This window comes from Aquila chrysaetos, chromosome 3 (genome assembly GCF_900496995.4).
Source record: "Aquila chrysaetos chrysaetos chromosome 3, bAquChr1.4, whole genome shotgun sequence".
Taxonomy (NCBI): Eukaryota; Metazoa; Chordata; class Aves; order Accipitriformes; family Accipitridae; genus Aquila; species Aquila chrysaetos.
In genome coordinates, this window is record NC_044006.1 from 53,781,334 (window position 1) to 53,809,164 (window position 27,831).

Consider the following 27,831-nt stretch of genomic DNA (forward strand, 5'->3'; position numbering starts at 1 on the left):
AGTTGCCGGCTGGGCTTAAACCACGACTGTTGAATGTGTACTTGATTGAAGCTTCATCCTGCCTTGTGCACGTGTTACAAGACTAAATAGAAATGCTGAGATCACTGTATCAGATTATTGGTCCATCAGACCTAGCACCTTGCAACAAAGCCTCAAGCTGCTTTTCTTGGAGAACGGCAGAACAGTTTGCTGGATCTTCTCAGTTGTGCTGGAAATGATGATGACACATCACTAGTTTGATACTTCAAGGCAAAAGACTTGTTAGCTCTTACAGGCTGCAATTACACTTTTCTCTCTTATTTTCTATGATGCAGTTCTATCTAGAAAGCAGCCTCAGTTCCAATACATAGGAAAAAAGTAGGAGTAAAGATGTAATAGTATACCGATTAAACCAAATCACCTCTGCATTAAGACATTTTATTCACTGTTAAACCTCTTTGAAAAAGCAACCTACTTATATGTGTGATTTCCATTTTCCTTGGTAAGTACAGGTTTTTTAAAAGAGCTTATTCACACTTTTAAGTATAGTTGGGAAAAAGAATTCATATTATCAGATCCAAAGTGTGACAATAACAACTTGCAGCTTGCTCACTGATCAACATCTCTAAGTGCTGGTCCAATTCTGAGAACAGATTCTGATTTATAAACCCTTGCTGTTTTATTGAGGCCTATCAGACTAATGGAACCTGAGAATGCTTATTATAAACAGCTGCTGAAATAGAAATAAAGAATCAGTGTATATCACCATTTAAAAACCCACAAATGTTTAAAACAATAGAAGTCAGGAAACACAAGCTTAAAGGGAAAAGGTCCTAAAGAAACCTGAAAGATCAATCTCTGTTCTTAATCTGTTATATACAATCACTTAATTAAGCCATTATTAAACATAAATAAACATCAATCATAATGAGGAGGAAACATATGTGGTGTGGTGGGTTGCATTGACGCTTGCTATGTAGATATGTGAAGAATGCCAATGGTAGAGATATGATAAAGCATTTAGAGAATCTCTCTGCCTTCCACTTGATAATCACTGAACCAGCATACATACAATGTATTTTAATTTCATTTACATAATAATGGAAAATTATACAACAGGAGATCAAACAGCCATTTATGAATTTTAAACTGTTATTCACATTGAATTTTCTTCACTTTCCCTGACTATTATTTCTTAGCATTTTGTGACTTTCCTACTACAATGTAACTGATACCCTAAAAGCCTCAAGCTGCAACCTGGACTCTTACGTGCTATGGACATGTAGCTATGACTAATAACAACGGCAACAGATATGACACAGATTAATATACCTTTTGTTGGAAGTTGTGTATTTTAGAAGAGGACTACAGAACAAAAGGATTAGTGTGAAGGTGGACTGTATCTTACACCATTTTCAGAAGACTACCCTTTGTTACAAGAAACCCATCATTGTTGGATGTTGAAAATGTGAACTATGGGAAGACTTTGTGGAAAAGTCTTTTATTGGTTGATCTGTTTCTTTCACAGCTGCGTAAATGCTCACTGTGTGGGAGTTAATTGTATTAGTTATCTGGTGTAACAACCTGATTAATTTTGTAATTCAGCTCTATTAACTGCCACACTATACATGATTCACTGGAGAATGAATGAATTTAATCCTTCTGTTCAAACACAAAACCAAACAAGAATAATCCTTTGTTTTATAACTTTTAAATAGATAACTTAAATTCTTAATGATGCTTAGAGTACATTAGGAAGGCACTCACTGAAACTATTTAGCTAAGGGTAACTAGACACTTCCATTAGCAAGCCTAATTAATTGGGATTTAAAAATTAACTCTGATTTACAAAGGACCATAAAACTACCCAGTGCAAAATTTTATCTTTTTATTTGAAGGTTTGTAAAAGATCAAATTAAAGAAACAGTATCAATAAATTATCCCTTGTTATTTCAACACTGTTCTCAGTATTTGCAGCTGCAGTTTTAAAACAGAATTTAAAAAATTGGCAGGCCTCAAAACTCATCCTTGGGTATATTTATCTTGGCATTTTAACACATAAATAATTGTGAGGATAGGGAAGAGAAAAGAAAAAGGGAATATACAAAAGGTTTAAAAAAGGCATATAGAAGTAGGTTTATATGATATACCTATCACTATCACTTTTTGTGCTATATCATACGATCTCATATGACATAGTGCAAAAAAGGCCCTGTTAAAGGAAGCACTGATTTCTGCTGTTAGAAGTCTACTTAATTTGCATAGCAAAAACACTTACTAAGATTTTACCACAATAAAATGAGATGAAGCCCCAAAGAGGAACTTATTGTTTTCAAAATTTCATGTTCTATAAATAAGGAGGAAATTTCATCCCAATAAATAAGAAGCATAATAATTTAAGAGAGCAGAAAACTGGCCCAGAAGTTGCTAGCTTAAAATACACAAGTTGGCAAACAAACAAAGCAATTAGACATGTCACAGGAACTGCTCAGAACTGCTGCTCCTTGTGTAGGTTGCGGCACAGCTATTTTTCGACAGCACAGAATTTTCACGGTTATTAGCCAAACGGGCAGAATAACAAAATATTTTACACAAAATGAGATATTTTTATTTCACAATCAAATGAGGTCTTGGTTTAGAGAAAGATTTTTTTCTGAGTCATTCCTAAAAGCAGTTGCTAAATTCCCTAATTTCCCAACAAAAGAGATATAGTACAAGCAAGTCTGAGTAAAACGAAGAATGTAAATTTTATGAACACTTCATGAAAGACTTACTTTCCCTCCCCATGGGCCAAAAAAGAATCCCAAATAAATCCTCTGCATTTGAAATAAATGGCTACTAATAAAATAACCTTTAAAAGCAAAGGTATGCTCATGCTTCCCTTCTAAATTTGTGGCCAGAAGCAAAACAGAGATTGCCAGGTTGAGGGAAGAAGCTGCTCTTGTGATACTTTCCCCGATGGCCACCCCACAGTACCAGGAGCCACTTTGGCTAGTATCTGGGTGAGCAGTGGCTTCCCTGAATAAACCCATTCCACAAAAGCACAGTTCCCAGCAGACATCGGAGTAAATTAAACCCCTTATCAGGGAGTCAAGAAAAGTTGTTCCTGAGCCTTTTGAAAGGGAACTGCCAAACCCAGAGCACAATGAGAGAAAGAGCAAGTAAAAAAAACCAAAGCAAAACAAAACAACCCCCCCCAAACCAATCCACAAACCCACAAAAAAAACCCACAAACACCACAAACCTGGGAAAAAAAACCTGTAAATGGTGGTTTATGCTCAATACAAATTACCTCTTCTTTCACTCCTAATGTGGGTGTCAGTGCCTATGAGCTACCCATATACATTGTGAAGGGCCCAACCAGGCCGCAGAAGCAGTAGTAAAGGACTCCTGTTGATCTTGAGTATAAGCATGATTACTGATTTCCCATTCTGTTTCTCACCTTATTTCCTATCTTACTTTTCCTTTATATGTGTCTCTCACAAAAAATACTTGCCATTGATGTTACAATATTAGCGTAATATTAATAAAGCACCAACCAGAGTCATTGTTTTTGATCACTTGCGAAGTGAGGATTACAAAGTGGCTGGATTTCCATTGCCTTACATTTGGAAAGCTTTCTTCCACAATTGTATAAAAACCTTTCTGTAGATTATTTGAAAAATATTAATTGAAAAAGTTAGGATCTGAACTTATTACACAATCTTCAAGAATATATTAAGTAAACTGTATCTAGCTTGTACACTAGGCTTCTGATCCTTGGCTCTATCAGTAATTTAATTCCTGACACAAGAAATATGGGAACATTTATCAATCAATCCTTTGTTGTCGTAGGCACATCACTTCAGCAATAAAGAACTCACCAGAAATATCCTTTCAAGTTGATCTTGAATGTCTTTCATTCCTGGAAAAGCAGCGACTCCTTGAATCATTTCTACAAAGATACAACCCACGCCCCTACAGAAGAAAAAAAAAAAAAGAAAGTATGCAACGTTAGAAAGATTTCTTACAGATCAAATGGCCAGCAACAATGCTTTTGTATCCATTACCAGTATTTAAATAATACTTACTTATTTATTTTTTAAAATCAACGCCAGGCTGAAGGACAAGCATGTGCATTTACTAAAACCAATGTATACATATGAATACTTCTCAGGTATTGTTTGAAGGCAAGTGTAGAGGTAGCAGGAATATAGGTGGTAGCTGTTGAGACCAATAAAGGCAGAGCAGCTGCTCTCTGTATGACTGCTTCCCGAGCAGCATACTCATGCTCCCAAATAAATTCTGGGGATGTGGGAATGGCAGTGAGAGAGCACCCTTGGGAGAAGCTGAACGGGGACAGGACTACAGCATGGAGGCACACTGGGAGGGCTTGGCATGGGAGGAGAATCAGGAAAAAGATGAGTAAAAAGGAAAAGGACATGTGGCTGCTCACAACCACTGAACTAAGCTACTGCCCAAACACAGATAACTTCTGGGATGGGCTTGCTTGGGCTTTCTTCTCCCCTCCTCCAGCATAAAAGAAGGAAGCTCAAAGCCCATAGCTCTGGGGCGATGCTGGCCCCATCCCCCAGAAGCTCTGGCTGAGAGGTGCTGCAATGGGCTGAGCAGCCATGGGCTCCCTCCTCTCCCTGCTGCAACAGCCACCTCATTAGAGCTCCTGTCCCTGGTCTCACAAAAGGTACTTCACATAAGTCCCCCTCATCCCACTCAACTCAGTTAAGCCACTGGCAGAAGTACTGGGAAATCAGAGGGAAAAGGTAGCACAAAGAATGGATACTCAAAGTTGAGAAAAGTTTCTGTGACTCTTTAACTTGAATTTCACATAACCTGTGTACTTATTACCTCCGAAAAGCAAAACAAATTACAAACTTGCATTTGCATCTTTTCTGGATGAAGAGAGCTCAAGAGTTGCTTGTTCCCTCAGCAAAAATAATTTTAAGATAAAACATCCCCCTTGGCTACCAATAGGATGCAGAATTTGATTATGTATTTCAGCTTGTTCAATTATACTTTTCTACATAAATTTTTCTACAACTTCCGTATGCAAACACCTACGTAGGCTGTATAACCATGTCTGTGTATGTAACCACACAAGAAAAAACCTTCACCCAAAACAAATGCCAACTCAATAACACAAAACATATATCAAAATGAACCAAGAATTTGCAAAACTAACTACGGTACCACCTCTCCCTGAAACTGTGAGTTGTGTTTCTGTGTCAGAAAATCCTAGCAATAACCTCTAATTTAACTTTGTTTTTAGAAATAAATTATTTGGAACATAGTAATTACATACCTTTTCATTGCTTATGCATCATGATGATGCATTCAGAAAGCAGCATTTAATTTTAGGGATATGTGTGCATATATCGGTGAGGAAGTGGTTCTAGAATAAAATAACTTAACGCAAATTGATTGCGTATTTTCATTAAGGCTGGGGCTGGGTACTTAAAGATACCACTTAACTAAGATTATCGGCAGACAACCCATGCTTTACTCATGTCTGAAAGCTTTGATCACTACTGAATAATGAAATAATTTTATGTTCCAGGACAATGAGAGTTGATAGTCAAATTTCTTGAAGAAGAAAATTAAACATATATCACTATTTTCTAATTCTATGTCCCAAAGCATATATATATATGTTAAGCAAAGTTTTCCTTTGGCATTGAAAAGTGGAGGAAAACTTTCAAAAGCACCGTTCTGGTCAAATTTTAGAATAATTCAGGTGTTTATAAAAGAGAGGTTAAAATTTATGTTCCATATGCTTCTGCTGGTTACCAAATGAACTGAATTGATTAAAGTGCCATTCATCATTTACTCTGGTTAGTGCTTCATTAGGCACAGATAGGCACAATATATCTTAGTCAAATACTTATAAAAAGTATCAGGATCTCAGGCAAGCAAAAATTCAAGATTTCAGTCAGAAGACATATTCAAGATGAGAAATAAAACAATTGAATTTAGAATAAAGAAGAGAGAATTAGAGTTCTATTCTTGCAACCTGAAAACATGCAATTGATTAAACCAGTGTATAATTTGAGGGCATGTACTGCTATCTGCAGAGAAACTTCAGCTAGCTGTTTGAACAGAAATGCTCTAAAGGCGACGGGAAGATTTTGCCATATTTTATATTGTTTCACATAATCTATTTAAAAAATTTTCCACTTTTAGCAGGTCTGACACAAATATAAGCCAAAAATCAAGTAAGAACTAAAGACAACGCTACTGAAGAAAAATTTCCTCCTTGGAAAGAAGAATCCTATTACGTGTCTTGGACTCTTGTGTAACCTAGTACTCCATTTGGTCACAAGCTGAAATGAGAGTGAAAGAGTACTGGAGTTAAATAAAAAACTAATACAAAAATAAAAAGGTTATTAAAATAATTGAGGAAAGAAACATAAACAACCTTCAAGGTTTGAGCTGGAGGACTGCTGTTCTCTTTGGCCCACTTGAAAATTAAGCTTATGCTTGGTTTCAAAGGGTATGGTGTTCAGCACATTGAAGAATAAGTCCAGAGAAAGAGAAGATTAAATGATACTTAAAAAAAAAAAGAAAATAATTATTAAAAAAAAAGTATGACATTGAACTGATAGGAAATACCAGAAAGCCATAATAGCACATAAAGGCTTCAAGACGGCTGGATGGTATTTTAGATGTCTTACTGGTATTAGTGAATTTTAGGCTCACAGCAAGTAGAAACTGAGTATATAATAGGATCCCTGAATCACAAACCAGAAGTGCACACACATTGAACATGAAAAGAAATTAAGCCTCTGCAAGGCCTTGAAATTTATAGTCTTGTTTTTGTAGACCTCACAAACTATTAAACAGGTTAGAGAGATTTTTGAGCAAATCAAAAGTTATTTTTGTGCCAGAAGAACTGGTTTGTAAGGAAAAACTAAGAGAACAATGTCATTCTTGGCTACAAGAAAACACAAGGGACAGGGAGACTGTGATGACTCTGTATTTAAAATTATGCAAAATGAAGAACAGGGAAAAACTGATTAGGATTTTAATGGTTCCCAGAACTGTAGGTAGATCCAAAATAGTGTAACTAGAAATAGCAGAATGCCTTTAGGAAATAAAAATTTTAGGGTGAGTGTTAGAGAAATACACTTAACGATTGTGCTATACCCCAGCCTCCCAATGGACTTGAAAATATGAAATACAACAAATTAACTTGGCTCTAATGTGCGTGCATCTTCAATGGTATGTTATTTATGTATAATTTGCGCACACTCAGCATACAATGACATCTTCAGGCAGCACTTGAGAAATAATTTGTGACAGAAAAACATTAGCCTAACATATTTCAGTGTATTCAATTCCGATTTTCCTACTCTCTTTATAGGACTTCTGATTTTGAATAAATAAGCCAAATGCTGTATCTTCGTTCAGAGTTCTTTCCAATGGAATGGCATAGGATAACCTTGCAAAGTAAAAGTGACAGCCATTTAATGTTGAAATGGGTGGCTTACCCTCTGATGACAAAAAGCGTGACTAAACCTATTGATGTATTGATGAGACCATATGTGGCCATACCAACTCATATTGCTCTTCTATTGTTCAGCTTAATTTCCTGGGACTCTGGCTGTCACCATACTGCCTTATATGGAGTAAGAGTTAATAGCACAGCTAAATGAGTTACTTTTGCATTTGAACTGACATAGTAAATGAGCATGTAAAAATGAAGTCGGATGTCTCAGGAAACTGCTTTTCTTTTCCTGCACAGCTTTTATAATTCAAGAGGGTATTCCCTTAAAATTAACTTGCTTACTGGTGGGTTGGCTTTATATTTTTTATTCAAGAATTCACATCCCTGCCTCCATGTAACAAAGATCCTTATTGTGACAAGAAGAATCTCCAGCCTGTCTGTCCTTGAATACTGTAAAAAAAAAAAAAAAAAACCCAAATAAAAACATAAAAGCTTTGGTGAGCCATAATCTCTAAAAGATTATTAGGGTTGTTTCCTTCAGTTAATATTCCAATTTTTCTTGATGGTTCCCTAAGAGACTACAGAGACACACTGTAATGAGGAGTTGTTTCCAAACCAAGTTCTAGTTTATACTTAAATCATGACTATAGAAAGCCTATATGCTTACTATATATGTTTTAAACTGTTGAACTTTCTGCCCTGAACAGATCTGCTTTCTAGCAGGCTCAGTGCAGGTGATAACATTCAGAATGTTGTTCTTCATAGTGAAGACCTGTGCTGGGTCTTCACATAAGGTTTCTGTCTGGTCATGAAGCCTGTTTTCAGCGTGCAGGATTTGGCTTCAGAGGGGGAAGGCATTTTATGAAAACAAAGTAAGTGCTTCCAGCAATCTTCCTGGTGAGACTTCTGAAATTCAAAGGAACAGTAGAGTTTTCATTCAAGTTTCCCAAACTACGTGCTGTTTGTACTGTTAAATATATCAGAATTTAAAAACAAAACAAAACAAAACAAAACCCCACATATACACCCCTCAAAACCCAACTACTTGTTTTTTTATGGATTTGTCACCAAGAGGTAATACTGGAACCTCCACCATAAAATCCACTAGTAATATGCAACAAGCTGGAAGGGCACAAAGATTTTTATCTTGTCTGATTTATTCAGAAGAAAAGTCACGTTCCTATATGATCCTGCTTATGAACAGAAATATGAAAACAAATTTTGGGGGAAAGGAATGAAAAGCAGGAGACTTTTGTCTCCTTAATTGACCAAAATCTGATTCAATTCTACAGTGGCACACTGCCAGAATACCCACAGATGCTGAACTTGGTTGGAATTTGTCTTTCATAACCACTCCACTTTTGTATGTTGTCCTGGTTTCAGCTGGGATAGAGTTTTCTTCTTCGTAGCTGGTACAGCGTGTTTTGGATTTAGTGTGAGAATAAAGTTGATAACACACTGATGTTTTAGTTGTTGCTACGCAGCGCTGAGGATAAGTCAAGGATTTTTCAGTTTCCCATGCTGTGCCAGCAAGCAGGTGTACAAGAAGCTGGGAGGGAGCATGGCCAGGACAGCTGACCCGAACTAGCCAAAGGGATACTCCATACCATAGAACTTCATGCTCAGTATATAGACTGGGGGGAGTTGGCTGGGACGGACCCATCGCTGCTTGGGCATCAGTCAGTGGGTGGTGAGCAATTGCATTGTGCATCACTTGTCTTTTCTTGGGGGTTTTTTTGGTGGTTTTGTTTTGGGTTTTTTTTGTTGGGTTTATTTATTTAATTTATTTTCTTATGTAGCCTTATACTATGAAGAAAATTAACTCTATCCCAGCCAAAACCAGCACTTATGTGAAAAGTAACATAAGATGGGAGATACAGTCTGATCAAAGAATAGGGGCAATAAGGCAAACAGATCACAGTTCTCACATGAGAAGTAAATGAGTGAAGGAAGAATTCCCTTCCATAATGACAAAGAACAACATTAAAACTTCTGCGGAAAGTAGATGCAATGAATGAAAAATAAGTTACTTGAAATTATGATAGTTCAAAATATTTCTTTACAGGCAGTCTTGAAGCAACTGTAATTACAACTGAATAGAGTGCTCAAGTTCTTGCCTGCACCACTGAACTACCTAGAAATAAAAGCTCCAGAAATTTGTTTTGTGACCCAACTCTCTGTAGCAATGCTCAGTTTCTATATTAATATTATATTTGTGAAGGTTTAAAATGTACATGTTCCCTTTTTGCAAGATCTTTCTATTACTCACTTGTTCTGTAAAACCAGAATGCAAAAAATCTCAAGAAAATAATCTTCAAATTTGAGCAACATTTTGCCATGAGATATTTTCCTGTTGAACATATTATTCCTGGTTTTCTTTTCTGGATCCAGATACCTTTATAAGGTACTTTCCTGACACATATGAAATGTATTTCTAGCAGTGGAAAAGTGATAGTAAATCTGATGTTCCAAATGGATAAAAGTAGTTTTTAGACAGGAACTGAAATGCCCTTCCAGTAACTACAGACCAAGACGGTCTCCTCACACATGGTGTTTCTATGAATTTGATGCTATGAGAATTTTCCAATAAAAGCTAATTCAGCTGATAAAACTTTTGAAGAACTCACTGACAACGAGAGAAGTTTTATTAACAATACCTTGATAGTTATTGCAATATCCTCACCTTAGTATCCTAATCCTACAGATTAGCATTTCTTTGGAGTGGAAGTCATAATGATAAAGAACATCAAGGGCAAAAGAACTAATTTACCCTGCACTGTTTTCTCTCTCAAGCCCCAAGCAGTATTTTTTCAGGGCATACTGGGACTCATGCTCTTGGATTTCTCTCTCTGCAAACTGTTTACAGCAGATACAGGATAAAGATGCCTTTCTAATGCCCCTGTGTAAAAACGTAATTTGGTGCACCTGTGTCTAACACAAGATCCATTTTTGTTTAATAAATATCTTAATTACTGTTGTAGGTCTTCATTGGTCAAATATTCATGAAAGCATGCGTGGAATTACAGTAAGCACTCAAATCTGCACTTGGAGCAGGCTATGTGCGGAAAGTGGTGTATTCCTGAAAAATAGCATTTATTTTTCTAATAATAGGATAGAAAAACTCTGTATGAAGAGCTTTCCCTAAATTAAGATCAGATTTGAAATCATGTATATCAATCCAGATGTTACAAAGTTAAATAACAGTGATTTAATGAGCAATTTTGTAACATTTGACCGGCCTAGTTTTAAGTGATTTCTTCCGCACCACTAAACATAGCTGCTGTTAGTTAATAAAAGTGAATTTAAAATATATCACAGCCCATAACTTCTTAGGTTACCTGAACTGTCACTAAGAGTGTATTTTTTAAAAGCAAACCAACAGGATATGAAAAAAATTGCCAGCTGTTAGCAAACACAGTTTAAAGCCAGCTGCAGTTCAAAATAAAATATCCCTAGTGACTTCTTGATGTAAGCAACCCAGATGTAGCAGTACATGCATTACCAGAATCAAAAAGAATTTAATAACCTGTTTAAATTGCTTCATTTACTAATACTGTATTCTCCCTGTAAGGGAGAAATAGAATAGGTTCATTTGGGGATTTTTTCCCTATGTTTCTGTATTACTTATATATGGGTTTTAGTAATACATAAACCCTTTATGTATTGAAGCTTATTTTCCTTGCATTGACTTTCAAAGAACTGTAAAATTCAAGGATTAGGACAAGTTACACCAGAGGCAATGCAAAGTCATTTTCCTAGCTACTAGTAAGTCCTCATCAAGAGGGGGAAAAAAAAAAGGTATATCAAAGGTTATCACAACTCTTTGATGCAGTCATGGGTAGTATAATATATTCACACAATGCCGCTGTATCAAATGCTGTCAGCAGTAAATCACAAAGCCCACCACATTGATTTCCATCACCAGCCTGACACCACTAATGCATTTACGTCTTCATTAATATTATTTTATTGCCAGTGGCTATTTAAAAAAGAATGCAGGAGAATGTAACATTGCATGTGGATCATTAGCTTTTAGTTACTATCCTAATGCCCTACACTGGCAAATGAAGTGTAAAAATAGCCCGCAGCCTCTGCCACCTGCTTCCCAGCCACTGTCCAGTGGTTAATATTTGGACTCTTTTTTCATGCAGCTGGTCTTCTACTCAGTAGGAGCTCCACTTTTCATGGTGGTTTCCAAGGAACGGAATGTCATTTATCATGGCTATAGCAAAGCACCTGTGTCTTTTTTTTTTTTTTTCCCTAAATGCAAGAGACAGCTGTGCTTTCTACCTCAACATTATTTAAATATTTAGTGAAGTGGCTGCCTAGTTTTGTCATCATGTAGATCATCAGTAAGGACACAGGAGTGCACACTCTATCTGCCATAATGACATAATGCCAGTATTTGCATAAAAATGCTAATGCTGCAACCACACTTTTGATAATAAATTACCAAATTATCTTGGAATCTGATGGTAGGTGGGTTTCTCCCCATCTCCCTTCCTCCCACTCTGGGAAGCCACTAAGTGGTTTTAATGTAATTACGGCCCAGCTATGTACAATCGTTGTATAAATAAAGCCCCAAGCCTGCCTGTGCTCCAGCAGAGCTCACTGTTAGATGTGCCAAATAAGTGTAAGTGACCTTAACTTGCAACTATATCTCTCGCAATCAAACTGGAAGCACTGTCTCAGATAACCCAGCAAAGCATAAAAGTAAAAACTTAAAGCTCTTTTGTCACACACAATATACATTTGTTCTAATCTGATTCCTGATGTGGCAGTAGCTAAGCCTCTACATAAATTCCTGCCATGTGAAAGAAACTGTATTACTAGGGCTTTTCTCTAAGCTTTTTGTAGCTCTCCAGTTTGTACAGGGCAGCAAAAATTTTGTAAAGGCTACAAATCTAGCACGAGACCAGTATGATGTCTTTTTTCATTTGAAACAGAACTCGCCACCTCTATCCCCAAGCACCTGGGTCTTTTTTAGACCTATATGAAATGCTCTGTGCAAAAAGACATCATTTACTGATATCACTGAAGATGTAATTATTGTGTTCTTCCCCAATACTCTTGCGTCATTTTTGTCAAGACACAAAATAATGACCTGGATTGCTGAAGTGACATTTTGAGTCATTCCTTGATCTTCCCTGTTGTCCATGTAATTTTAATATAAACATATAATTATGAAATAAATGCTCAGTCTGTATTTATAGTATGTTTAAAGTGCTTCTATTAGCTGCATGGCTTAATTTGATCTCTATCACAGTAACACCACATAGTTTGCCTGGACTTTTTAATAGCTCTTTTACTAAAATCATTATTGGGAGGAATGTTAAAAGATCTACTTTTGACAAGCTATCGAACTTTTGAGTGAAGCATTTTTCTTTGTGGAAAAAGTTTCAGTGAGAATCAAAAATGTTTTTAAATCTTTTGTTCAGTGTAAAAAAAAAAAAAAAAAGACCCCACCTTAATTTCAAAGTCCAATAACTTTTTTAATTGGTAAATGTTAAAAAAAAAAAATCTAATGTCTCTTTTGACTAATAAAACATTTTAGAGGACTTTTTGAGCAGTTTGCTCTATTGAAGCATTTAAAAATTTTCTTCAGCCATTTCCCTGTATTCTTTCATTCTCTTTGTACTTCACAAATTGAGACACGCATGTACACACGTACACAAAGATGTGGGACTCTCAAGAACTGAACACATGTAGGCTGAACTGTAAGATGAGCAGAAAGAACTATTAATGTCTCCCAGCTATTTCCATCCTCTGATGCAGTTGTCCTGCCTCACCCCAAGCAAGATGAGCTTCTTGCTGAGAGTGTCAGAGGTGTATCTTGGAAAAGAGGTGATTGCAAAACATCAGGAGCAGATGGGATGCAGAGATTGCATACAGATTGTGAAGACCCCACGTTGAACCTGATCTTTGGGAACAGAGGACAGTTTTAGGATAGATGAGAAGCTGAGATGCAGGGGGAAATTATTTTACATCTGTAAGGTGAAGAATGGTTTGAAGAAAACCAGACAGCTGATATAGAAGGTACTGCCTTTGGCTCTCTGGTGCAGTTGCACTATCACAACGTTCACATTTGGAGAAGTTTGCTCACCCTCCCTTTCCTGCCTCTTGGTTTACCTACCCTTACAGGTCAAGGAACTAGAGCAGCCAGAGGCCCAGTTATATTAAACACTCTCTTCAGTATTAGACATTCCAGTATTTATACTCTGTAACACCTTCAAATGACAGAATCCTGCAGCTTCTAACTCCTGGCCCCAGGAGTCAAGACCTACCAGTGCCACAGGGAAAAATTAGATGAGATTTTCAGGAAAACACAGCTTTTCATCCCACATTCTCTGATTTCGGCTACAGGACTAAATACAACCTAGTCATGCTTAGTTTCCTTCCTCAGCAAAAAGATATTCCTGCTAGATCATCAGTTTCAGCACTACGCTGCAAGATTACCTTGGCAAATATTATTCACCCACCGTATGAAAACATAAGGTCCTTTTAACCTTATCTTACAGTTACCTCTAGATTTTAACGTAATTCTAAATTTAGGTTGTCTGTGTTAAAGAAAGATATTTCAGCAAACTACAAAAAAATCATTCTATTTTTCTGAAACTTGTTCAGTGTATTTTTTTCCTCAAATGAAATGAGTTGTATAGATTTAAAAAGTCAAATAGACATTAAAAAAAAATTAACATCTTCCAGAGCATGAGACTTTCTACGTAAGGGAAAATTATTTTTTTTCACATTTCTGTTTCTTGAATCAGTATGCATTGCTTCTGCTAACACAGTTGAAGCTCTTACCAATTACAGAATTTGTACAGATTACAGAGATCCTGTGACCTCAAAACCTACAGGATAAACGAAGAACCTCCACCTTGGTTTCTAACAGTCAAAAAACCAACCATCATCTTTGTTCGACACAGGACTAAATGACGTTATCAAAAAGGAGCAAGCAAGGTGCCATATATTGTACGCATCAAACTGCCCTTTCAAACCTGCAGGTCTAAATAAAATCTGCAGGTTTGAAAGAAAACTATTCAGTGATGTGTCACACACTGATCTACTGCTAACAAGTACAGCAGATTAAGAACTGAGGCTGTATTCTCACATCCAGAGAATCCCAGTTTTGTCCCTGCTACAGCTGGGCATGGTGAAAGTCTATCTTCTGCAAAACAAGTATCATATCATATCAAAGTACCACATTAAGACTACAAAAGTCAAGCAACAACTCAGTCTCTTGCAAAGCACCAATGGCTCTTCTAGTGGTGTGTCAACAGCAGGTACCAGCTGCCAACTAGTGGGGTGGCAGAAGGGGATACCTTTAGGGAGATACTGAGTGAACCACACAGATTACTACACACAAGTTTTTTAACCTGTACCATTGATCTCACTACATATTTGTTTTACACATCTAAAAAAAAATATCAAAGCTAAAGCACCTACATAGAATCTTGTGTAAGGATTCTATACTTACCACATGTCAAGGCATGTGGAATATTCTGTTGATCCCAGAAGGACATCTGGAGGCCTGTACCATAGGGTTACGACTTCATTGGAATATGTATGGCTGGGAACTGATTTAGCTCTTGCAAGACCTGTGGGGTAAATACAAACAAATTAATGCAAACAAACCAAAGAAATAGTTTGCTGTATAGTTATGATCCTGAAAGGATATATGAGCACACATCACATAACATGACGCCATGTTGCAAGTGTTTTTTCTTCTAGTATTGGAATAAGTTTCTTAATGAAAGAACATGGTAGCATGTATCATTTAATACCTGGCTGAACAGAGCTGTGAATATTATGAAGGAATAATAAAATATGTTTTTCATAATGACAACCACAGGCCCAGGAGAAATGCAAAGATACATTGTGATATACCTAAGTGAAAGACAAATAAACAAAGATTTTCGTTTCCATTAACTGCTCATCCTTAGGCATCGATAGTCTTTCATATCAATGTTATTCAGAAAAAGGAAATGAAAAGGAAACTCCCAGACAAATAGTGCCACAGATGAAATTTGGGTTTTTTTGGGGAGCCTAAGGAAACGTTCCACAGTTTACACTGCAAACCCCAGCCCGCTTATTCAAGTTTATATTTGAAAGTAGTAGACACTCTTACACATTGCCATTCAAATAAATATTAATATTGCAGTAATACATCAGAAAACGGTATGTCCAAAATTCTTCTCTCTCAACAAATGTATATTGGCAGTGCACCAATCTCAGAAGCAGAAATAATTTCAATTAAATTTGTGGCTTACTAAAGATATACTATTTACAATAATTGTCTTTTAAGCTTGTCAGTCATTTAAAATGATTCACATTACTACATAACCATACTCTATCACATAAAATTGGAAAGATTTTAGGAGAGACCCTCATGCTAAAAAACAGCAGAAGAGTGTACTTTTCTAACAGTTCTCCTACAGAAGCCTCTCTCCTCCAGGAAATGGAAAAAGATTTTCAGGCCCATGGTGACTTCCCATCACGGGCCTGCAAACACCTTTTTCAAATAATCTGCTCCTAGTTACTGCCTTGAGACCATCCACTCCCTTGCCGAGAACACTGGACATGCATAAGTAACGGAAATCAGAAGAACGTGCTACTGGGTTTTTTGTGTCTTCCTAAACAAAGAATTACTGATTTCCCTTTCACAAAACAAATGAAATTACTAGAACAGAAGGTCATGTCTTATACCTTACAAAAACCAAAAAGCAAAGTCATACACTCAGAAAGAAATATGCAACATGAGAATTCACAGAAGAGGGCAGACGAGAGTCCTCTGCACCTTTATTCTTAATACACTGGAGAAGCTATTTAAGAACAGTTAATCTCGGTGAATATATCTCCATAGTAATGATGGCAAATCTTGCCAGTAGATTGCATTATAAGCTGATTACAGCAATTAGACCACTGTAGGGGAATAATTTGACTTGTATGCCAGAACTTCTTCTAAAAAAAATTACATTTCAAATATGAATAACCAATTTTTTTTAAGTTTTCAGACCTCCATCTCTTTTACGTTTGTGCACCTGGCCACCAGCTTGATGAATAACTTGGCTTACAGGGACAACACAGGGTTGGTCACATACAGCCCCGAAGAGGCCAGAGGAGAGGTCACATCACACACTGTGCAGTGCCTTCGCCTCCAGAGTAATGTTTTTGCTTCTACGATATCAGAAACCACCCAATGCTCTAACTGGTGAACAGTTCTTATTTCTAGTCTGAGCACCTACATCCCACGTGACTAAACTGAAACAGTAGTCCCTGAACTTGTGGATATGGACCTACTATTATTAAGCTAAATAAAAATTATGAAAGTGTTTGAGAAGCCTGGATGGTGAATGCCTCCATCCTTCTTTGTGTGTCTGAGCCACCCTTTAGACTTACCTGAGGAAGACTGAATTTGCCTGCAACCAACTTCCTCTCTAATCTTCTAGCTAGCTTTGCTAAGACAAAAGGCATAGGCAGACAAGGAAAAGGCATTTTTAAGAAGCCAGCAACATCATGTGATTTGGGGAAAACTGTCAAAAAACTTTAGAGCCTGTGGGGTGAAGAATAAACTCAGGTTTCCACGACACAAAGTCTTTGATCCATACATTCAAGAAATCTCCCATGCAGGGAGGAATGAGTATTCAACTTGCCCTACCAGAAATCATACTGCAAATAATACAATATCCATGCTTGCCTGCCGGTTTCTGCCTCTTTACTGGCCAGGATGGAACTTTGCTAGTGCTATAGTCAGCCCAAGCACACCTTTCCTCCTCTTGTGTGACCATTCAGCATGGAACCAGTCCTTCCAACCTGCTGGGACTGCCACCCATCCTGTTTCCTCAGCCCACTGCTTCGAGATCTCCTCCACCTCTAATTTGTTCCAGGGTAACTAAAATCCATTCGATTTTCAAAGGATGGCCCTTTTGGGCTAATCCCAGCCTGTTGGACAACTAAATGTTTTTCTTTAATCTGCTCTTCACTCCCAAAACACCATGAAAGCCTCATTTAAGGTTAACTGCTACATCTGGTTTCTCAGTTATAAGAGGATCATTACTGAAATGGAGAAAGTTATAAACAAAACCTTAATTTGTACAAGCAAGTTGAGGCCATACATTGGCATCAGACAGCATCGCCAGGTTTACGAGGTGTATAGGTACAGGCCATATGTTTTAAGTTGTGGCCAGTTGGTTTCCTAGTTGGGCACATACACTACTTTGGAAACTAAATGGCCCAATGGAAAGCAGGAGGGAACAACCGAGAGAAATACTCACAAAGGCTAAAATTTGGCAGAGGAAAATTTGGCACAGTCCTGCTGTTCAGTCAATCACTCCCCCTGTGCAGAACTGAAATGACCTGAATTAGGCTAATGCCTCGCAGGACCTGCTTTCTCTCAGGGAGGGAGCAAAGTTTGCTTTTTCTGAATAACACTCTGCACAAAGAAGGCATTTGCAATTATGAACACTTTCACTTGAAGACTCAAAATTAATGCAAACGTCTCTTATCACACTTACAGCATGAAAAAATATCCTCATCTTTCAGATATATTTACAGTTTAAAAAGAATGCTATCAAAATATATATGTGGAACACTAACGAGATACTGCATTTCTTGTCTTGATGCTCCAGATGCAAATAGATGACAGTTACCAGGTTGGGTTGGGGGTTTTTTTTCAGATATCCTTGTGCAAGAAAATTTGCTACATATTTTATATCCTTTTGCACATCCAAATATGCTTACTCATGCAAAATTTATTTAACCACATCCTTCAACTGAAAGAAAACTGAAGGGTAGGATTAATTAGCACAGCGTGTTCGATCACTTTCTTTAAGGGTTCCCTGTCTGTTTCCATGGTTACACTACAGGAAGAGCGACAATCTCATTTTAAAAAGACAGAGCTTATGGGGGATCATCAAAACTTCAAACCTTAATGGGCAGTGTGCATAAAGCCAAAAGGTAAATCAAGAGATCACCAGGTGAGTACCCAATATTTACATATTGCTGCTTGAGCACTTTTTTGCCTGGGAAGGTAGAGGGAGGACCTCCTGACAAGCAGTGAACTCCCCTCCAGTTCCTGTGTCTTCTGAAAGATAAAAGGTCAACATGTGTCCTGCTGTTGCAGCCTTCTTTTGAGAGAAGGAAGCCAAGCATAAGGCCCAGTTATTAAAAGTCAAGTCACATCAGACCCACTGGGGAACTTGTGTGTAATTATGGGAAGAACAGACACTGTTTAATGTTCTCCAGACACTTACTTCTACGGCCATTATTTATCCAAACTGAAAGAAGAAACTGTTCTGATGCATACATACTGCAAGGCTTGCACAACAGCATCTACCTGTACTTGATGCAAACCACAACTTTCTTTTAACTCATTCATTAAACAACAGCTCAGGATACCCTGCAATGCCCTGTATTTAAAATACAGAGTGAATGATCTATGCCTTATGTATGTATATGTCTTTAACACACAAAACCTGCTGCCTCCTACTCTGAATTTAAAAAAACAACAACAAAAAAAGTAAGAGGATATTTCCTTCCTTGGTAGATATATTTTTCTCTGCTTTGTCTGACTTATCTTTTATCTCAGACTCAGAGGTTGTATCTGATTTTACCTAGCACCAGTTATTGACAAAACACATTGCACTGATGTATCACTGTAATTTCTAAATTGTATTTGGCTTTTACAAGAGGCCGCAGCTATATCCAGACTCAAGACCTATTCAGTACACATACCTTTGGCTACATGAGCACAAATATTAATATTTGATATCTCTTTAGCTGCAGGATAGCTTTCTAGTGAAGTTCACACAACAATCAGGAAGCCTTTGTTCACAGCAAATATGATTCTGCAAACGAGGAAACCAGTCACGTCTGCAAAAACAAGGGCTTGCCAACCATGTGCATGGTTTCCTTTTCCCTTATACCTTAAATCTTGAGCTCTTTACTATTTTGATTTACATATATCAAAAAGGGCTCTAGCAAGGCATATTGCAAAAAAAGAAAGGTTTTTTTGCTGTTTTTCCTTGATTCAGATTATTTTTGTACTTCCTTTTTTAGCCTCCTGTTTTGTTTATTTTAACAATTACCTAGAGTTTGAGATAAAAGGCTTATAAAACCATAACTATGATGCAGTAACAATATTAAAATATTGTTAATGTATTCTATTGTAGATAATTAACTGTCAACTTCACTTAACCTATTTACTCAGCTACTTGTTTTCCAACAGAAGCATATTTATTCAGTGAATACCTGAATGACAACAAAACAGAAGTAAAATGGGTGGAAACACCGACACTGCTTCAATGAAGCAGTCAGGTCTCTAACCCAAAAGTCAGTTCTCGGCAATCAAAAGCATCCTGCAGGCTTTAGTTCCCTCTGCTGCTTACCTGAACGGGTCTGTCTCTAAGATGCAGCTTTACCAGTGCATCCGAGTTAAATTCCTTTCAAATAAGATGAATTACCTACAATGTCCTATGCCTGAGTCCTAATACAGACACTAGATTACTGTAGTGCTGTTCATTTATAAAAGTTACCCACTATCAGGGAGAGCCTAATTAGGTTCCCCGATTAATATTCCCAAAATGCACTTGAGCAATGACTGGTCTTCCAAACTGGAGTGCAGGAGTCAGTCTTCAAGAGACAGAGCGATAAGTAAGGCAAAAGGCATGTGTGCCTCTCAGCCTGTCTGTTTTTTCCAGCTGTATCAGTTGTTCTAACAAAAGATTATTTTTCCCTGCAAATCTTTTCTCATGTATGTCTTCAGACAATCACTTACAGTAACACAGACAATAATTATTCTGGTCTGTGAATGGGACTCAACTGTCAATTTGACAAACACAAGTAACAGAACGGGGAGACGCAGAACTATTTTTTCTGCTACCAGACAGAATGACTCTAGCCCTCGCGAAAAATATTTTTCTTTTTTCAACAACTCCAGCATCATCTCTTTCGTCATCACCTCTTTTCTCTGCCTCCTGAGCCACCCAAAGGATCATAAGGCAGTGGAAAAGTGGGATATGAGAATGAGCTCAGCTGTTGGTTGTATATTAAAAGACTCCTTTGATTAATTTGACTGAAAGCCATCCTAGTTATAAAGCTGTTTATTTCCCTGCTTTAAAATCCTTATAAAAAATTTCTGACACATTTTGAAAAAGCCCACTGATGCTGAACATGTACAATGACTGCCAAATTCATTCATTGTCTATTAGCAGAAAGAAACACACTAAAAATTTGGTTCCAATCAAAAAGTGGTATGGAAATGCAAAAGAAATATACACTCCATTTTTGACTCTGGGAAAATATATCTATTCCCATGGCCTTCTGGGTCAGCATGAATATGTTCAAACTGCCTCTGCTACCCTGGAAGCAGAAAAAGAACAGTGTGGGCAGGAAAAAAAAAGAAACAATCTGCACCAACACTGGAAACACACACAGATGCAAAAGCTAATGGAACTCAAGGACAGATAGCAATTTCACATCAAAGATAACTTCTGCATTACTGAAAAGACCTGGATTCATTATGGATATGGTATACATGCCCACAATACCCTAACAGTTGACTGATTTAAATCTTGCTTTCCAGATTCTGGATTTTTACTTAATGATCCTCAGTTTATTGTCTCACAAAAAACCTGTATGAAGATGTTGCCCTCTACTCTTAACAACGTCCCAGAATGAACACGCCACTTTGCTAATAAGGCTGTAAGTGAAAATGTCAGAATTACTCATTCCACAGTGAAGTTATTAGGTTTGAAGCAAAGAGTTAACAATGGCTAACAGATGGTTTTAAATTGCGAAGATCTGCAGAGCGCAGGGAGGACATTCTAGAAAGGACAAACAGGCAGAAAATAATCTTTCACTGAAAATGAGAGGTAATGCATGTGAGGATATTTTAATATTCCCTGAGAAAAAGAGAGAAAACTGGGAAGCAGCTATGAATTAATAAGCCCAATAGTGGACAATGATTTGAGTTTAGAAGAGAATAATAAAAAAATTATATGTGGACTTTTAAGACATATGAGCCATGAACTTGCTCAAGACAAGAAAGGTAACAGACCACTTTCCTACAATTTTGAGGTATAAATGTTTCACTGTCATTAGGATTTTCCCCTAACAATATCAAAGGAATTCAAAAAAGAAAATATAAAGTGATCCAGGGGAAAAGTGTTGTATGGAGACAAACGGAGAGCTATGGATGTCCAATTTGGTGAAGTGTAATAGTCCATCAAGCACCAACCACAGAAGTTAACAACTTACTGCAGGCTATTGTGTATGAAGTCAACAATTCACTGTGATGCTTATCTGAACAACTAAAAGCAGGACTGCAAGAGCCATTTTTGGATGACTCCATCTGGGGTTCAAGTAAAAATGAACCAACCCTTATCGACTGGTACCTTAGTAACTTAGCGCTTGATAAAAGTGCAGTAGGTACTTGACATATTGCATGAGACAGGATAAATACAACATACCGGCAAAGAAATAAATATGCTTGCTCTGTGTTGTGGAAGACTTATCTTTTTTAGAAAACCATCATGTAGACAAACTGCCTCCCGCTTCGTTCGGGTGCTAAGAGGACTGAATACATACCAGATGCAAGCCCCTCATATACAGGGCAGCAGTACCCTTTAAATCCTTCTAATTTAATGTTCTATTAAATATGACAGCTGAAGAACTGTTAAATAAGCACAATTTGGTGCTACTGTAGTAATTCACAGTCATGCAAACAGAAACACAAAAGCTAAGTTTCACCAAGAGTTTTATATTCAAACATCTAATCCCAGTTGTTTACACTCAGGTAATTTTGTTTCTTAACTGACCATACAACACTGGCAGTGACAAGGTGATGCCACAGCAAACAAATACTGCTCTCTCCATCTATTAATGGGGTCCACAACTCAGTGCAGTTAATCTGTGGAGTGCTGAACACTGATGAAAGGCAATGATAGCTGCATGACCACTTGGATGTTACTCTATGGAGTGATTCATTCCAGTGGGATACTACAATTTTGCTGTAGTATTGATACTACAATTTGAAATGAAATCCATCATTTCCCATCTAGAGGTAAAATATCTGGAGAACTTTGATGAAGAGAATACTTCAACTCATGGTCAACTACTAAAAGCCTAATCAAGTACCTGCAAATTTATTTGCAAACAGATCAGATCCCAGGCACTGGTCTAGGATAGTTAAATTAACAAGAACAGGGCTACATGGAGAAACAAGGATTTGAACAACATTAACATCTACAAACAAACAGTACTTTTGAAAAGCAGATCTAACAACTATTTTATTTATAAATCAAACAACACTGCCATTTGACATTACCCTGCAGAAGTGGAATTTGTGAATTTGAAAACTGTCACCACGTGTATTGAAACCATCAATTCTTACAGTACAAAGTCTGAGTTATGTATAAACGGCACAATTCTGCAACTACCAGCCACCGACTCCTGGCCCCTGATACTGCACAGCCAATGCAATTACGTTTGATGTACCTGCTTTTCCAGCTAAGGTGCCACCCAAGCATACATTTCTATGCTGCAGGATGCAGCTGCATTTGTTCCATTATCCTGCCTCATCTTTTGAACCATGGCTGCCCTGTCTGGTACAAATGGTTCTCTAGTGATCATGGAGTTTAATCCAAGCTGCTTCCAGTACTTGAGCCAGACTATTTATAGATAGGACAAATACTCAGCTGATTTTTCTCATTGCTACAATATGTTATACTCTCCAGCTCATGTATCTTTATAGCAGGTAAAACACTGTCTTGGCTGTTCTGCCAAAGAACTCCAGCACGTTTTGCATGTGCTATCACATTAGTACATACGTTCACATACTAGATAACACCCACAGCATCTAAAAACACACCTGCCTGCTCTGGCTTAAGTCAGAGAAAAATGATCTGAAAACATCAGTACAGTATGGTACAGGCATTGGTGCAAAACTAACAAAACTAAAAAACCGAAAATCCTCAGTTATTTCAAAGCTTTTTGAAATACAACAAAGAACAAAGTAACTATAGGAGACTGAAAGATTTCACTAAATTTTAAAATTATTTTCACTTTTCTTTCAAGTGTGAAACCGTTAAGAAGACCTGTGTAAATATTGTTGCTTCTGTAAAGCAATATTATGAAGCAATGTCTTACAACAGGAATCTCTGGAGTCTCAGATTCACCTGTTCAATTGAATTGCTCCTCAAAACTCATTTATTGTATATGTCATCTTAAATTAGCTGAATCACAAATCTTAGAAGAAAAGTTTTATGTGAGAGACATTCCAATATGCTTAGGTCTAAATGATTATTTGACTTTGCATCAGTAATTAGGCATCTGTATTCCTGCAGAGCCAGCTAATCAGTTCTTAATACAATTCTGTCACAGAAAAAGAAGAAATGAAAACAGACAATTTCATTTTAAAAAAAGTTACATTAGAAGAGCATTAAGACTGTGCCTTAACAGTATGATTCTGGAAATATGTAGTTAAAAAGCAAATGTTCCTCATGCAGCATCTTTTTCTACAGTGACATTGAAACACTGAAATGCCACTGCCAGGACAGCAAAATTGGAGCTACACAACCAAATCTAGTCTATTATGTACAGATGTAAGCCTACCAAGTCAGCAGAATTGCTGAATCCTGTATCGTAACTGAATAAAACAAGTGAAACTTCGTTAGCACTGAAACCAAGCCATTCTTTTATCTATTCTTTCATTTAACTTAAGGACTATAGATGTACTTCTCCATGCAATGATTGATAAAAGCTACTTGTAGATTGCAAGCAAAGGATCCCTGATAGTATTTTGACCACAGACAAAATACTACTTTCATATTATTAGTACCTTTGAAACATTTCATGTTTTATTTAAACTATTTCAACTTTGCATGTATGAGCAAATTGTAAGTACAGGTGAGCACATCTCATTTAGCATCACATCCTGAGCACTGTAAGATAGACTGGACTAAGAACTGCCAAAGTTTCAAGAAGCTAACATTAGGCATTTGTGTTTATAAAGTACATTTCAGTGAGCCACTGCCTTTTTTCCTTATTCCTTTTTTTTTTTAATTTAGTTTTTTTCCTAAGATCTACAGGACAGTTCAAAGCTGAATCAAATTTCCAGCCTGCTTGAAGAGTCCATAACTTAACATCAGTAATGACAGTACTGACATAAAAAGTTTTTCCCTTCTAGTGCCTAGTACTCAGTATCTGCTTTTACAATCAAATCAACACACTGCAGTTAATATCTAACTTAAAGGCTGCTGCAACGCAATATCCTTAAAAGCAAATAATAGCCACAAGAGCAAATATAACTGAAAAATTCGATGTCTGAGTGACTTAAAAATTGCTGCAATAAGAAGAATATGAGTATGTTCATGGCTGTGGGTGGCAATAAAAGAACTGACATCTGAAAATCTCTTTCTCCCTTATTTCCAATGACCACAGAAAAAAAATGCTATAATATCTGACATATTATAAGCCATAAAAGCTAAAGGTGTAAAAAGCTGAAATGACCTTGGAGGAGAGCTTGGGCACCTTTACCAAGGTGAAGATCTAACCAGCCACTCTCCCTACCATGTAACACGAAATTCATGCAGCAGCATCTCCTCCCTATGCAAAATGGTTGTTAATGTTCCCACATCACCCAGATAAAAAGCTGCTGATTCCTGATCTGCCACTTTAATATTGGTACCTTTGTGTCTTTCAACATTTTGCTTGACCTCTCATAGTTTGATTATTTGTAACATATATAAGGGTAGCTATGTGGAGTTAACATTTGTACAGCTCTTTGGAAATGTAAACCACTGGAGAAGTGTTAAGTATTACTGAGACAAGCACTGCCTGACCTCTTCTGGCTATCATGAAGGCCAATTGCTGCAGGGGAAATTCTCATCTTAATGCAAGTAGACCTGCAAGTGTGATTTTCATTTACATCAGTATGAATTGTGCATCTATAAATATATTAATATATCCAGCCTTGTGTCCTTCAGAAGGAATGAAAAAACCCTGCATAAATTATTTAAAATTACCTAGATAAAAAGTGACTGTACTGCAGTAAGGTAAGGTTTTAAACTGTCTGGGGCAAAACAAATGATGTTGTAAGTTACAGAACCATCACCTCTTTAAAATGCTATCTCAATTATTTCATATCACGTTAAATGGCACATTTCTCTTAATGAACTGACAGTCCCTGTTCATGTTAGTCTTTTTCTTTGCATATCAGTATTTTTGTTCTGACTTATGATGAATTCTTTCTTCTTTATCCCACGCTGTTTTCCAGTTATCCTTTCATTTCCACACAGCTGATTATTTCGGGTGTAAAATAAATCTGCATAACTATTAACACATTAATGAAATTAAAAGGATTTTAAAATTTGGCATAATTTTCTCAATATAAAATATAGTATGTTCTCTTAATTAAGGAAACATTAAACAAAACCATAATCAGACCACAAAAGCAAAGATGGATGGTACTATGGCATCAACCAGGATGGCTATATTTGAAAACTTCACCATGACCATAGTCATTGTTTTCCCCCGTAACTGCTGTATCAGAAACAAGCAAAGAAGCTTCAGAACAATAAAGTTTTAAAGAAAGTTCAATATTTTAAATACAGGGGCTTGTAGCCACAGTAGTCAAAAGGCTAGGGCTATAAAAGAAGCAAGATGTGTAGGAAGAGAAAATGTTCTCAATAGAAAACTGATAGGAGAACGTGGTCACATGACTATGGCTTTTTTTTCAATTAAAAAAACCTTTGTCATTGCTGCCCAGATTTTAAATACATTTACAGATTCATTTGGATGGATGGATCTCTCTTGTACAGACAGCAGATCACAGTTCTCCATGGTTTTTGTGCAATAATCACATAACAGCCTGGTTGACATTTAGGTGGGGATTACAAGACAATGAAAAAAATTATGACTGTGGTAATAATGCAAGACCACAGTCAGCATTGAGCTAGCTGCAGTACAGATGACATCTAAATCCCATGATGTTCTTAAGTACAAAACACTGAAACAGATTTTTCATTACAGTTGTTTTAATAGTGTCATAACCAACTTCCTTTATTGCCCTTAATGGATAATTAAGATGCTTTCTCCCTTTTTAAAGGCTCAATGTAACTATCTTGTAACAATGGGAAACTGGATTGAACCTTAAGTAATCTGAGATGTGTTTAACAGGGGACCCATCTAGTGAGTCACACCAATCTCCAGCTCCTTAATGGTTTAAAAAACAAAAATATTTTTAAAAATTTTCCTGATCAGTCAATAATCCTGCACAGTGCTTCTTGGTGGGAAGGGCTTAAGTTACAGCACCTACTTTAGTAATAGCTGAAAAGGCTGGTATATTTAAGAAATTTTAATTTCAACTGTTAAAAAGCAATCAGTGAAGACTGACATGGCCAAAAATTCAGTGTGTGGCTCTACTTTGTATTTACTATTAGTAGAGGGAAGTTAAAGTCTTAGCTGAACAAAACTGAACGTCACAGCTTTTGCAAAGTGCTGTCTCCAGATAGCAAACCTGTATCAAATATATCAAACCCAATTTCTGTCCATAAGGTATTTTTTCTGCATCAACTCTCACAATGGCAATTATTTGTTTAGATTCACCTGATACCTCAATAAAACCATCAGATCTATGAAGCAAATTAGACTGAGGTACACAATGGAAACCAAACAGATATGAGAAGCAAGAAGCATCTGCAACGGCACTAGACCACAGTCTCTCCTACATGTTCTTCTCTGAAACAATGCACAGAGGAGTTCTTTAGCCCAAGTGCCAGAAATCAAACCTACCCCTCTGCACTGCTGTCACTTGAGATTTCCTGCCACCTACACATCTCTTCTCCCTCTCCACCACAGATCTCTTCTGGGCAAGATGAGAGAAGGTCACGAGCACAGCACATGAAGCCCTGGCTCCTGGGAGGGGAGGGGAAGGAGGCAGCTTTGGCTACTCCCTGACAGCGGCCAGTTATACTGTCAGAAAATGAGAAGGAACATCTCGGGGTGGAGGGAAAGCCCGTCATCTTGGGAAAGCAAATAACTAACACAGCAACCTGCCGTGGGTCTCTGGGTCCACAGTACCCACAGCATTCGCAGCCTACGGCTTTAATCCTTCCTCCAAGAGAAAAGATTTGAAGGTTCCCTAGCTACCTATCAGCTCCGCTCCTGAGCTTTGGCCTCCCTTTCCCTGGATCTAGAAAGCAACGGGGACGGCAAGGGCTTTCTTCACTGACTTGGTAGTGTGCATTCGAGGTTATGCTAGGACAAATGCACAGTCTGCTCTGCTGCTCCAGACCTCCAGCCCAGCTGCCACCGTGAACCGCACTACCAGCTTCTGCTCTCAACAGAAAATGCTGTATTTACAGTTAATTACAGAAATAACTGTCTTTTATAAAGACCTGCAAGCTAACTCA

General features: G+C 37.3%; 1 protein-coding gene across 11 annotated transcripts in view; it reads right to left on the reverse strand.

The window, feature by feature from the left end:
* The window catches only part of CDK14 (cyclin dependent kinase 14), a 339,864-nt gene that overhangs the window by 125,117 nt on the left and 186,916 nt on the right, over nucleotides 1-27,831 (reverse strand). For all 11 annotated transcript variants that reach the window (XM_041122213.1, XM_030008240.2, XM_030008244.1 and 8 more), the window contains 2 exons: nucleotides 14,898-15,018; nucleotides 3,843-3,936 (listed from right to left, as the gene is read on the reverse strand). In XM_041122213.1, the coding sequence (XP_040978147.1) occupies nucleotides 3,843-3,936; nucleotides 14,898-15,018 (215 nt within the window). The remainder of the gene's footprint in view (nucleotides 1-3,842; nucleotides 3,937-14,897; nucleotides 15,019-27,831) is intronic.